Consider the following 14,954-nt stretch of genomic DNA (forward strand, 5'->3'; position numbering starts at 1 on the left):
GACTGCTGTTGTGTGATTTTTTCCAACAAAAACAGGTGCCTTATTATTGTTTTTTTTCCATAAATATATAAAAATAATAAAGTGTTCTCTTTGGACCCATCGCCTGCAAGCAAAAACCGATTATATTTATTTTCTTACAGTGCGAGGCAAATGTCAAAGAAATTGAATGAAACAGGGGCTTATTCCAAGCTAAATATTTTACGTTGTGTGAACGTTGTGCGAACGTTATTTTGTGGTTGCCAGAACGTTCCCTCACAACGTTGTGGCAACATGAAAGTGTAGAGTTGTCGCAGTGTTGTGACAACGTCATATCCGAACGTTAGTAACAACATTCCTACAACCTTCCAACAACAGTCATGTATTGACAAAATTTAAATATTAATAATAAAAACTACTGTCCTACCAGTCATATCAGGTTATGCAGCCCAGATGCCCTCATTCTATGGAGTCCTGAATTCTTAAATTTAGGTAACTCGTATGTATTGGGAGTGCCAATAATTATCACCACAATTCCTTTTTACACCATGCTTACAAAAGTAAATGCCAGATAATTTTTTTAGAACTTTGGGCATTGGAGCAAACCAAAAAGTTATTAGAATGGTTGCATATGGAATAAAATAGTAAATTTTGAAATGTTTCATCTTTAGATATCGGCATTAGTCTTATAGTTCTCAAACTGCTCAAAGTTAAGGTATCGTAGAAATTTGACATTTTTAAGGGTTTTGCTTTATGTGGGATAATCATATGAACTACTAGATCGTTTCCACTACTTTTTAATTCAGGCAAGATATACAAGAATAAATGACCAGGTCAAATGTTTCTGGACATTTGTCTCTCAGTGAAATGAAAAAGAAATATCATGAACGGCCTTGGGGGGCGGACGACTGTATAAAAACATTCCTGTTACATTTTGGCCCGAAACTGTATCGATAGATTACAAACGAGATCGGTTACACGTGTTTATCTGATGACATGATCATGGTCTGGTCTGTTATATCTTTTTTATCAATATCTAATACGCGAAAAAGGAAAAAGCTGATATCCGAACGGGAAAACAATAATTTAGTTACCTTTTACTTACCGTGATGTAACTGAAATATTGTTGTCAACTCACTCAATCACTCAAATGTAAATTCAGGAGCTGAAACTTAAAAAAATATTCTGACTGTCGCGTTATATATATTTTTGTCGTTATATGTGTTGATTCGTTAATATTCTTTTTCACGCACAGGTGCGACTTCATTATACAAATCTGCCGGCATCGACATGGCGCACTGAACATGTGGGTGTTTTTATTAGTAGCCTAACCATTTAAAACTCAATTAATGTTTTTTCCTTCAACTATGATTTTTGCATGAGTTTTTTCATTAATAAATGGTTCAAACAGAAACAAATACTGTTACACACACAGAACGTTGGGTGGGCGTTTGTACTAATGTCATGAAAATACGTTATTTATTAAACAAACGTTGTGACAACGTTGTTTCCTAACATTACATTCACACAACTTTCAAGCAACGTTGTGATAACGTTGTGTGTTAACTATGTTTTTAAGAAACAATCCCCAAATTGGAAACATTGGTAAGTTAATATCCATTTATGCCTGTAAATTCTGAAGTAGAGGTCATGAATTACTGTTTATAAATTTCAGTATTGCAAAAAAGATTACATTCAGTACGAGGGTGAATACGAAAGTGATATTAGCAGGCCTAGCTTTACCAATATGGCGGCGCCCATGAACACTACCGGTTTGTGAACCTGAAAGTAAACAAGAACGTTTATTTTGATTTTCCAGTCAGCGAGATGGACGAGGAAGCCTTAGAGCAGTCGCTGGAATTGTATCGGACTCAGGTATATCCTAGATCATCATAATTTTAAACTGGGCAAGTGATAACTGTAAATATGTCTCTTGACACTCACACAGCGCGAAAACTATATACATTAACATTGTACGCTTGGGTCCGTTTAGCAATCTCTTTCAGCAATTAATGTCAGTGTTGGCAAGAAGGCAAAGTAAGACTGCATGAAGTCTACGGAGTACCTTTTAGCGCTAATTGGCTCAGGCTGCCGGCACTCACTTCAATGATATCGAGTTGATCGTTGGCCTTGGTTTAGTCTGTCTTACAGATACAGATATATATCAAATACAGCCCATGCAAGTCTATAATGTTTGGCAAGTCTAGATTACTGCAGTATCAGGAAAATGAACAGAGTCACTGGGCTCCCTTTTATTATATTTTTATTAAGATAACTAAACAACTGTTTTTTCTGTACGATATGTTCATTTCAGAGACTAGATGTTAGTCTAGCCTTGGTTGTAAAGCTGGGTTACCCCCAATTCAATCCTTCACCTTTGGATCCCTTTTCCGATCAAGCACCTTAGGTTTAGATACCATTTTCCAATCGAACACCTGTTCATGGTCCTTTTTGATTGGCTAATTAGATTAACTCAGTAGCCTAGCCTACAAGATTCTGGGTTAGAATAGGTCATCTTCAACCCATGCTTGTTGTAAGAGGTGACTATAACAGGATTGGGTGGTCAGGCTAGCTGACTTGGTTGATGTATGTCATCGTATCCCAATTGCGTAGATTGATGCTCATGATGTCAATTACTGAATTGTCTGGTCCATACTCCATTATTTACAAACCACTGTCATACAGCTGATATATTGCTGAGTGCGATGTTTAATATTAACTAGCTTAAAATTAGCTTTAAGCTGGCAACAGGCTGCTGTTACATCATTTCCAGAGCTGCTACTTGAAATCCGAAAAGGTGTGCCTGGTAAAGAGCAGTACTCTCAAGTGTAATGTGCCCACATATCGTTTGTAGTAGAACTTGGATTGAACTAGGTCTCCTTAGAAATTCGAACACTTGGCCTTGAAATATCTCACCATCAACAGACAGCCTCTGTGGTCTAGTGGTAGAGTGTCGGCCCGGAGAGCGGAAGGTCCAGGGGTCGATCCCGGCCGTGTCATACCAAAAGACGTTAATAGATAGTACTTGTTGTTACCCGGTCTGGACGCGACGTTAAACCCAATCTCACCTCACCGACAACAGCTCAAGTGAATGATAGGTGAATGTCAAGTGTAACTTAGTGCAACAGCAGCCATTGTTGTTTATACATGAATCATGTGAGTCTGTGACACAGTGCTATGTTCACCTACAGTTATGTCTTTATGTACATTCAATGTAGTGGTCTATGGGAGATAACTCCGGACGGCTTAATGTGTTCATGCAAGTTCCTCTCAGCGATAGCCCATTCGCGGAACTCTCTATACTATCGCTGCCACCAGTCACAACTACCCACCGTGATAGGTGGCCGCAACCATGTTTGGAGTTGAACTCACAACCGAATGACCGTTATGTTTACAAACAAATGACGACTATGATGACGCCGAATACACTTACCGCTGATAAATTGCTTTCTTTGTTTGTCAATTTGAATTTCTATTTCATTAAAACTATCATCTTTAATTGATATAGTAAGAATGTAAGGGAGAAGTTGGTTGATTTTCAGTTAATCTGCAATCTCGAACCAATCTGATTATTAAAACAACAAAGTAAATTCATCTGGAAAACATGGTCAGTCGTGAACCTTTTCAAAATGAAATAAGATGGCATTCCCGAGGACATAAACAAAAGTATAAATGTTACTACATATGGGGTTAGAGGGCAAATTTCAAGATTCTTGTAATGCCCACGCCCACACTGGTGGCAGCGATGTTACTGAGAGTGTAACGAAGGTGTCACACGCTGGGAAGGAGCTTGGCGTTCATGGTATGGTCTAGGAGAGATAACTCCGGACAGCTTATGTTATAAAATGTACTCTCAGTTAGGGAGTAAGAAAGGGGGGAGTTCCAATATGTCTGCCTGCATGTATGCCATGTGCTCTGTGTGAATTAAAACCCTTGTTCTACATTTCCTGAATCCATTATACAACACTTACAGTTATTAAAGTCCATAGTCAAGACAATTTATTCTATACAGAAGCCAATGGCCCAAAATACACGGCATAGAGTAAAGAATGGAATGGAGTTTGGAATGGAGTTTGGAATGAGTGAGTGAGTATTGTTTTACGCCGCTTTTAGCCATATTCCAGCAATATCACGGCGGGGGAGTCCAGAAATGGGCTTCTCACACTGTACCCATGTCGGGAATCGAACCCGGGTTTTCAGCGTGACGAGGGAACGCTTTAACCACTAGGCTACCCGACCGCCCCAGTTTGGAATGAGGAAAAAATGAAATATAATCTCCTAGTGAAAACAAACCCTGTGTTGTACCTACCCTTACTGACAGAATAAAGTGAATTGAATTGACGGTTTGTGAACAGACAAAATACAGACATAGAGAAGTAACATTATATTATTAGGAGAAAGTACTTAGGGGTGCAATTATAACACACATATAGCAAAGACACACATATTAGAAGTTGGAAGAACATGATGCCATATTGTCTAATAGTTATGTTATTACTCTAGTGGGCTATTTGTTATCCCACACAGAGACCCATATCACCCTATTTTAACTGTACTCGCCTGTACATGACATTGTTTTCGTTGTTATGTTATCTGTGTACATTAATCCTACCTTGTGTAAACATGTTAGCATGAATACATATATACATATATTTTTAATATGCTTAGGGGGCACGATTCGCTGTGCAGAGTTGCGTCCCTTGGGCACACCAGAAACCTATGATTTAGGATTCGAATACTGGTTAGTCCCGATTATGTTTCTAGGTTTGTCAGCACCATACCCGTGCTCGTGGGTTTCACCGAAGTGGTAAACGTCTGAGACCTGCATCACTTAAGGCTTTCCTCCCACATTAAGCTGACACGCTGCGATATAACTGGAATACTATTAAAAGCGGCGTTAAACCAAACTCACTCACTCACTATTAATATGCTTACTACATCTGATGAAGAGCAGGATGTAGCCCTGAAACATTGTTACAAACCATGAAGAAGTTGGTATCCTCCAAAATTCATAATCATGTCTTTATCATGGAACTGTTCTAGGTGAACAATACCTTCCAAATGACGTGCTGGTTTTCTTGGGGAATTAGTCAGCAAAGAGCCAGAGTCACAGGAGACTAATCACAATTTTATTTACAAGAACAATTAACAATTTACAGTTTATGCTTAGATAATAACTGAGGGTGCCACAGAGAGTCGGTACACACTCTGGGCTGTGGGAGAGAGGTCTGCTTTGTAAGAGAGTCAAACCCCTTCTCTGCTAGAACTTGGCTACGGTATGTATTTAATGAAAGTTTGAACAATAGAAAGGAATGTGATTGGTTGATACACGATTGGTTGTGTCCTAAGCTAAATGGATGGCTAGACAGAGGGGAATACTAAATCCTGTTTATCCTGTTGGACTGGCACTAATCTTGTTGACATATTTACTGGATGCTTTGAAAGAGATTAGGGTGTCACTATAGATGAGCTTGTGTGGGAGCTAATCCTTAATGCCCTATAGACAAGCTTGTATGGGGGCTAATCCTTAATGCACTATAGACAAGCTTGTATGGGGGCTAATCCTTAATGAGTCTTAATTGAAGTAATGTTATTCTAATATACCCCGGTAGGTGACGACAGATATACTTAAATAAATATCCTTTGTCTGGGAGATGGGATCTTGATACCTTAGGCTAGCAACCATCTAAAAAGCTATAACTGAAACTACTGATATTTTATATATGCATTTTACCTGATGATAATTATTACTTGCTAAACTATAATTAAATGAAATGGTGTATAAATATTACACCATGATAACTCATAAAAGCACTTGATGTAGATCTAATTATTATAAGATAACTTAGTATAAATGTTGTACCATGATAACTTCCCCTCCGTCTGAAAAAGTTTGGACCCCAAACGTGTAAAAAAAAAAATAATGAAGGCTTAGATGGACAATGTATAAAGTTAAACTGGTAGTAGTGAATAATAATTATTATAGAGTCTCTTTGATATAAGGAAAACATAATATAAAAATGCTGTCATCAGGGAATCTGGATGTGGAGCTGGCTTGTCTTGGCACTCTGTACTGGTGGTTTTATGGGTGATGTAGGAGGCCTTGAGTTCCACATCCTGGATTGGGGTTGTAAGGTAGTAAGCTGTGTCCATGGAGGTTTTACATGGAAACAAAGAAAAGAGAGTTAGCATGTTCAAATAATATGTCATATATAAATACTTCCTCAGTTTGTCTGTAATAACTAGAAAATAAAACAAATATGATAATTATGATGTAAAAGATCAGTACATAATTATTACTAAACGGTGTCATGGCCAGGAAGAATGTATTGGCGGCAAATTACAAAAGTATATCATGAGAAAAATAGTAATATCCTTCTATTTTTGGATACAATCATTAGACGAATTATATATACATATATGTGCATGTGCATATAACAAGTGCATCGATTTATTACACTAATACGGTATACAAAAGGTGTTAGAAAGGTGTATATCCTTTTTAGAATTCTTTGTTAGTTTTCGTAACTATTTGGTTTGTTTCGCTTTGATTTTCGTTCGGTTCAATGTGATAGGGTTTGGTTTATTTTGCTTCGGTACGGTTTGCTTCGCTTCGGTATGGTTTGGGTTCGATTCGCAGTATGGTTTGCTTCGCTTCGGTACGGTTTGGGTTCGATTCGCAGTATGGTTTGCTTCGCTTCGGTGCGGTTTGGGTTTCGATTCGCAGTATGGTTTGCTTCGCTTCGGTGCGGTTTGGGTTTCGATTCGCAGTATGGTTTGCTTCGCTTCGGTGCGGTTTGGGTTTCGATTCGCAGTATGGTTTGGTTTGTGTCATTTCACTTCGCTTTTGAGATTGGTTGATCAGGTCAATGCTCAAAATTTGTTGTGATACAAATAACTCAGATGATCAGGCTGATGCCATTTGTTCTCAACTGGCGACCCATAGTGAAAGGACTGGACACAAGAAAACATAACAAGATACAGCTAATAGCTGTTTCGTGATTTGCACCGTTTATTCAGGAGATTTTGTATTTTGATCAAGAATATGTTCAATTGGCATTGTTCGGTATGTACGGCGAGTTGATCCTGGTATGGTCCATGGGGACTAATGTCTGTGAGTGAAATACGGTAGTAAAAGGTGTTGATGTTTCCAAAGTCTTCATGTGGAAAAATAACCCTTTTGGATTTATAAATTGGTGCTTCCTCTGGATCATATCGAGGATTATCTTGTAGACAGGACCAATTACGGAGATCCTCCCAGCTATCATCAAGGTAGCGCTGTATGAGGTGGGGAGGAACACTTTCAAAATAGCATGTGAAGTCAGTATCAGGAAATCCTTTATATAAGACCTTGACATAGCAGTCTCCTTGAATAATTTCAATGCCCAGAACTCTTTCTATTTTATGATCTATTTTTCGTAGGTGTTTTGGAAAAAACAGATATGGTTTGACATCTAATTCTATGCATGGTTTGGTGTTGACTTGCTGGACATTCCCTGACATTGAATTACCTGACAGAACATTGACTGATTTATTGTCTTGTGCTGTTTCCTTTTGGTCGAAAAACTTATGATTCTTCAGTGGACGTTTTCGACGTTTTCCTGACATACTTCTTTTGAGGTGAAATTCTCTCCGAATGGAGTCTGGAATGCTGCTGCCATACTCCCATGTGTTTCCTCTTTCCTGATCCTTCCATTTCACTCTGTAGTAGATTTTGCCATTTGCTCTCTTAGAACTAACAATTGAGTGAATGTCCTCTGGATTGAAAACCTGAGGGATATCCTTGGTTTGATTACCTGATGTTGGACTTGGAGGTTGTACCTGGCTGTCGTCGGGTTGTTTTCTGGATTTGGGCTGGTGATGCTTACTATTCACTCCTCTTTTCCCTTTGTTTACCTTTTCATTTACCTTGGTTGGAGCACTAGGACCTGGTGTGGCATGATTTTCCTTCATTGTTGCCGTGGGACTGGTAGGTTTTTCTGTTGTACTTGGAACAGGGTTTTTCTTCTTTGTTGGGGTCTTTTGCTTCGGACTCTTGTTGCTGGAAGTACCTGCCTTTGTTTTGGAATTGACCTTCTTACCTTTCTGTTGTGGAGGTGATTGATCAGTAGCCTGGTTAGTTGAACTTGTTGATGGGGAATTGTTGCTGTCAGGCTGTGAATCACTGACTGGTTCCTCATTGTCATCCATGACTCCTGAATCTATGTTACTGGTGTCATTGAGGTATGGTTCTGGAGGATACTGTGGACGATCAGCAGGATCAAAATATGGCTTCAGACGGTTGGCATGGACCAGTGGTTTGTGTATTTTGTCGTCAGAACTTCGGCGTAGTTTGTAGGTATAATTTGGACCTGTATGGACGATATAATAGCTACCATACCACTTTTTGGTTAATTTGTTGGAAAGGCCTTTTTCAACTTTTTGACAGTAAAGCCAAACTCTTTGACCTGGGGCGAATTCTGGTTCTTTAGCCTTTCTATTATATTGTTCTGAATACACCTCCTTAGCCCGAGCAGTGTTTTCAGCTGCGATTGTTCTAGTGATTTCAAGCTCCTCAAGCAAATTGGAAAGATAACTTTTGTTATTGTGGCCTAAATTTTCTTTTGGAATTAATGCTACATCTTGTGGAGCTCTCATTTCTCGGCCGAAAAGCATAACATATGGGGATTTTTGAGTTGATGAATTTGGAGCCATCCGATAGGCCATCATGATGCCAGGAATGAAACGGGGCCAATCATTTTGAGACTTGTTACAATAGGCTCTTAGTGACTGATTGATATAGGAATTGAGCCTTTCTACACAGCTGTTTGTTTGAGGATGGTATGGGCTGGTATGGGTAAATTTAATTGCCAAAAGTTCACAAATTGCTTTGATAAGTTTGGACATGAAGTTCTGACCTCTGTCTGAAATTAAGGTCCGTGGTGCGCCATACCGACAAAATATTTCTCTGACGAGAACATCTGCTACTTCTTTGGCTTCTTGGGTCCGAAGTGGAAAAGCTTCACACCATCTAGATGATGCATCTGTGATGACCAAAATGTACTTGTACTTATCTGGTGTTGTTGGCAGGGGACCGAGAATGTCAACGTGCCATCGGGTGAAGACCTCTTCTACAGGTAGTGGACGAAGTGGTGCCTTCTTGCCATGGTAGTGCCTCTTGGTCTGTTGACATACCTCACATGTCTGGACATAAGTGGCAATATGGCTGTACATTTTGGGCCAGTAGTACTTAGGTCTCATGGTGTTGTGCATCCTTTCTTTCCCATGGTGGCAACCGCCAAACTCTGAGTCATGATAGGATTGCAGGACTTGATTTCTGAGGGTTCTTGGGACTGCCAGCTGTTTAATGAACTTGTCTGCATGGCCTTTCTGTCTTTGTGGAACAAATCTGTATAGGATGCCTTCATCAATTTCAAAAGTAGTGGCTTCAATAAGAATCTTTTGACGATCCTTTTCATTTTGTGGAAGGACATCATCCTCTTTGTAGTCAAAGATTTGGATGAAATCTGGACAAATCCTTTGTAGGTGACGTAAATTTGGATGTTCTTTTATACTTACTTCAACCAATGTGTCTTGGGTAACATCAGCATTTGTAGCATGTAATGCTGCGACAACATTAACTGGTACTGACTGATAATCCTCTTCATATTCAAAGGTGACTGACCAATGTGTTGTCTGTGTGTCTGATTCTAAGTGATTGACAATAGGTGTGCAAATATCCTCAGTCTGAGTTGTCTGTGTGACCCGTGTGGATGAATGGGTGTTTGGCAAGATTGTGGTATTGCTAGTTGATTTGCTTTGCTGAGTTGAAGTTACTGAGAAGACTGTTTTCTCAGCATCTTCTTCTGTCTGATCATTACAGTTAATATTTTCCTCATATTCCCTACGTGAGAGAGCATCGGCATTCCCATTGGCTTTGCCGCTGCGATGAACAATGTCAAAAGTGTAGGTAGAAAGTTCCAAAGACCATCGCCCTAACCTACCTGTGGCATCCTTGATGGATTTCAGCCATTTCAATGCTATATGATCAGTGTAGACTGTGAATTTGGAATTTGCAAGGTATGGACGAAAGGATCTAATGGCTTCAACTAGAGCTAAGCCTTCCTTTTCTGTAATGCTCCAGTTCTTTTCACTGCCATGAAGAGCTCTACCACCAAAAGCTATTGGATGTTCATTATTTTTCTCGTCTTTTTGACTCAAAACAAAACCTATGCTCATATCACTGGCATCAGTTGCAAGAAGAAATTCTTTGTCAAAATTTGGATACGCCAGAACAGGTGTATTACTCATAGCATGTTTGAGGGTGTTGAATGCCTGATCACACTCAAGTGACCATTGGAACTTTGGTTTCTTTCCTACTTCTGCCTCTGAATGCTTCTTTAGCAAGGCATTCAGTGGAAGCGCTATGTGAGCGTAATTTTTCACATACTTCCTGTAGAAGTTTGTGAGACCTAAGAAGGAGCGGATCTGCTTTTGTGATTTGGGCACTGGAAAGGTTCTAATTGCTTCAATCTTTTTGTCATCAACTTGAACACCTCCACATGATAAAACATGACCCAGAAAAGAAACTTTGTCTGTTGCAAAATTGCATTTGGATGGCTTTAGTGTCAATTTTGCCTGTTTCAGATAGTAAAATACTTGCTCCAAATGTTGGAGATGCTCTTCAAAGTTTTTGCTGTAAATTATCAAATCATCAATGTAGATCAGCGCAACCTTAAAAAGCAATTTTCTTAGCACTTTGCTCATGAGCTGTTGAAAACAAAGTGGAGAATTTGTCAAACCTTGGGGCAAACGTTTGAATTGATAAAGGCCTTGATGGGTGACGAAAGCAGTTTTATGCTTTGAATCTTCATGTAATGGCACTTGGAAGAAGCCATTAGCAAGGTCTAAAGTTGAGAAGATCTTAGCTTGTGCATTGGCTATGTTATCAACAACATCATCAAAAACTGGAAGAGGCCATGACATTGGTAAAGTGACAGAATTCAACTTTCTGTAGTCACAAACAAATCTAAATGAGCTATCACGTTTCTTGACTAGGATAATGGGAGCTGAATACATAGAAGTAGACTCCTCGATCAAATCATACTTCAGGAAATCATCTATAAGCTCTTCAGTGACTTTTTGGAGATGAGGGGATTGGCGATATGGTCTACACTTAACGGGTGGGTGGTCGCCAGTGTCAATGATATGCTGGTGCATGTCAGTCTTTCCTAAATCTGCAAGACTCGTTGAAAACATGTCTCTATTTTGTCCCAAGAATCTAAGTAGTCTGTGTCGTTGGTCTGGAGTCAGTTGTGTATTGGTCAAATCAAATCCTAACTCTTGTGCAATTTTAACATAATCCCTGGTGTCATTGTCTCTGTTCTCATTGTCGGTGTTAACGGTACTGATGAATGGTTGGTCAGAGCCGATTTCAAAAACAGAGTCTTTATCAATGTAACTAAATTTGCCTACAACTGTACCCTTGTCAAGAACCTTTTCTTCTTGGGAGGGATTCATAAGCCTAAAGGTAGCAGTTTTGGTTTTCACTTTGGAAAGAGTTCTACCACCTGCTACTTCAGAATGAGCAGTGAGGGAAGCAATGGGTTCAATCAGGATGAGGGAATCCTCTTTGACCTCTGATAGTCTAACCTTGAAATGAATTTCACTCTGAGGGGGGATGTAAATCTGATCTATTGTTTTTGCTAATCCACTAATCTCTTGCACTGAATTGGCTATGAAATTGATATATTGCCTATCTGAGGTGCTGTTGTTAAGTATCAAGGAATGACAGCTATAATCTAAGACGGCATCATTGTCATCAAGGAAGTTCTCACCTAGTATCACTGCTTCTGGTAGTGTAGGCAGAACATAGAATCTTTGAGAAAATTCCTGATCCTCAATGACAAAATCTAACACAACTGAACCTAACACTTTATGCAATTCGCCGCCAACACCTTTAACCTGTGGAAAGGGTGAGTTTCCAAGAGTAAGGTTTTCAAAAGCTGTGCTCAGAAAAGCAGACGAAATACAAGAAATGGATGCCCCTGTATCTACTAAACAATTTGTTGTTTTTGTGCCAAATTTTGCCTGAATTACACTTTTGGCAAGGGGCGTAACTAAAGACACTGTTGGAATTTCACTTTCAAAGTTACTTTCCATACCAGACTCCATATTTGCCATGACACCTATTAGTATGTACCGTACTAAATTAAAGAAAGACAAGTAATCAACAATGTAGTACTTACAATATTTGAAGACTTTTTCTTTCGTTGTTGGTGTCTTTGCAGGAGTTGGTTGTCTTTAATCCAGTGTTGAGGTCAGAGGTAGATGCAGCTTGCTTGTTATTCCATCAGATGATCACGGTTGGACATGTCCTCCAATGGGTTCTTGTAGTTGGTTGTAGTTAGTTCCTGGACTCCGTGGTTCCGAAAACGATGATTCTCCGCCAAATTATCATGGAACTGTTCTAGGTGAACAATACCTTCCAAATGACGTGCTGGTTTTCTTGGGGAATTAGTCAGCAAAGAGCCAGAGTCACAGGAGACTAATCACAATTTTATTTACAAGAACAATTAACAATTTACAGTTTATGCTTAGATAATAACTGAGGGTGCCACAGAGAGTCGGTACACACTCTGGGCTGTGGGAGAGAGGTCTGCTTTGTAAGAGAGTCAAACCCCTTCTCTGCTAGAACTTGGCTACGGTATGTATTTAATGAAAGTTTGAACAATAGAAAGGAATGTGATTGGTTGATACACGATTGGTTGTGTCCTAAGCTAAATGGATGGCTAGACAGAGGGGAATACTAAATCCTGTTTATCCTGTTGGACTGGCACTAATCTTGTTGACATATTTACTGGATGCTTTGAAAGAGATTAGGGTGTCACTATAGATGAGCTTGTGTGGGAGCTAATCCTTAATGCCCTATAGACAAGCTTGTATGGGGGCTAATCCTTAATGCACTATAGACAAGCTTGTATGGGGGCTAATCCTTAATGAGTCTTAATTGAAGTAATGTTATTCTAATATACCCCGGTAGGTGACGACAGATATACTTAAATAAATATCCTTTGTCTGGGAGATGGGATCTTGATACCTTAGGCTAGCAACCATCTAAAAAGCTATAACTGAAACTACTGATATTTTATATATGCATTTTACCTGATGATAATTATTACTTGCTAAACTATAATTAAATGAAATGGTGTATAAATATTACACCATGATAACTCATAAAAGCACTTGATGTAGATCTAATTATTATAAGATAACTTAGTATAAATGTTGTACCATGATAACTTCATGACTCATTGTAATTGCTTACTAACATGTAGTTTAAAACCCAAATTAGAAAATAAGTGCCTTCAACTTGAAGCAGTATTCCAGGATAGACTAGATTCCCAGTAATGCTGAAGGTGTCGTCAGCATGGGTACTACTGATATGCACCCCATTTACTTTTTAGAATACAAAAATGTACCCGAGCCAAAAACTCTGCTATTCTGATAATGTTTTTTAACCCACAGTTCGAACAGGTGAGCCAGGTGGTTCTAGCTGGCGGTGGAACGGACGACCTGATCAAACTGAAGGAGGATCTCACTGAGCTTATCAACCTCACACAAGGTGAAACCCCTGCAGATTACCCTGAATACATCTCCAAACCTCGAAAATCACGATCATGATAATGTCTATTGACAATGTAAATTGTTACAAAAAACATTGACATTAATCTTCAGTAGGAGTCTTTGACTCATTCTTTCACGATGGGGCGGTTTGGTAGCCTAGTGGTTAAAGCGTTCACTCGTCACCCTGAAGATCTGGGTTCGATTCCCAACATGGGTACAATGTGTGAAGCCCATTTCTGGTGTCCCCTGCCTTTATATTGCTGGAATGTGGCTAAAAGTGGCGTAAAACAAAACTCACTCACTCATTTTTTCATGTGACAATTCCTATTTTGCCATGTTTACTATACAGTTGGTGTAATCAATATTATCATGATTATTGTACTAGTTAGTAGTAGGAAATTACTTATACTATGCTTCTAAAAGATACTACATGTAGTTACTTCAATAGTTCTAGGACACTTTGTTCTAGGTTGTTAAGTATCAGTAGCAATGCATCTTCCTAGTCCACCAAGGTATCCTGGTCAAGTTAGGTGTGGTCAGTCAGCGAGAGACTTGTTCAAACATGTCAATTATCCATTGCTTATTATATCTTTTTGACAGCCTTTTTAGTCTTATGCGATAAATGATTTTTATTTTTATGAATGAGAATCACATAGGAATAGAAATTTCCATCTTCCCGAGGCAAGGGACTTAACTGACTGTAAAAGTCCTGTTTCCACCCTTCCACAATTAGCCTGGATTTTCGTGTCTGGATCGTAGCAGCACCAGTTATGTCCCTTCTATTTCCCTCCTATTGACCAATCAAATTCCACCTTTCATATCACTTGCATTTACTTCAAACAAAATGGTGGCACCAAGTCAAGATGATCTGATTGATAGTCAAGATCTCTATATAACGGGTCTCACCTCATAAAGTGCATCAAATCACTTGAGCACCTTAATAAAAAAACATAAAAATATCTTGGAATCTGTTGAAGTTGACAGTACACACGCTTTCCAAATCCTGCAGTCAACGAAAATCTGCAAGTTCAATTCCATGTTGTTTACGAACAGATGTCTAGTTCGTTACACAGTTTTATTTGGAATGTGCATAGACTCAGTCCAGCCAAAATGTAACTTCGATATTCCAGTCTAGTTCGGTGAGGGTGGAAACTGAACTTCTATAGCCGATTAACTCTCTTGCCTCATATTACTAACAATGCTTACTGTTGACTTCTTCCTGCAGACAGTTTACTCTCTTTGAAGAAAAGTAAGTTGCTTGCATCTCTAGAAACATCTGCAACTACAGCAACAGCAACATCAGCATCATCAGCTGCAGATACAATAGATGATGAATATTCTGCATTTCAGGTGAGGGAAATTTTTCATCACTT

General features: G+C 39.1%; 1 protein-coding gene across 1 annotated transcript in view; it reads left to right on the forward strand.

The window, feature by feature from the left end:
- Nucleotides 1–1,737: 1,737 nt before the first annotated feature.
- The window catches only part of LOC139459542 (zinc finger CCCH-type with G patch domain-containing protein-like), an 86,088-nt gene continuing 72,871 nt past the window's right edge, over nucleotides 1,738–14,954 (forward strand). Inside the window, exons 1-3 of the mRNA XM_071241075.1 lie at nucleotides 1,738–1,851; nucleotides 13,483–13,579; nucleotides 14,807–14,931. Coding sequence (XP_071097176.1) covers nucleotides 1,804–1,851; nucleotides 13,483–13,579; nucleotides 14,807–14,931 — 270 coding nt within the window. The 5' untranslated portion in view covers nucleotides 1,738–1,803. The remainder of the gene's footprint in view (nucleotides 1,852–13,482; nucleotides 13,580–14,806; nucleotides 14,932–14,954) is intronic.

Source organism: Haliotis cracherodii, unplaced genomic scaffold (assembly GCF_022045235.1).
Source record: "Haliotis cracherodii isolate W230 unplaced genomic scaffold, xgHalCrac1.p SCAF_13, whole genome shotgun sequence".
In the NCBI taxonomy this organism is placed as follows: domain Eukaryota; kingdom Metazoa; phylum Mollusca; class Gastropoda; order Lepetellida; family Haliotidae; genus Haliotis; species Haliotis cracherodii.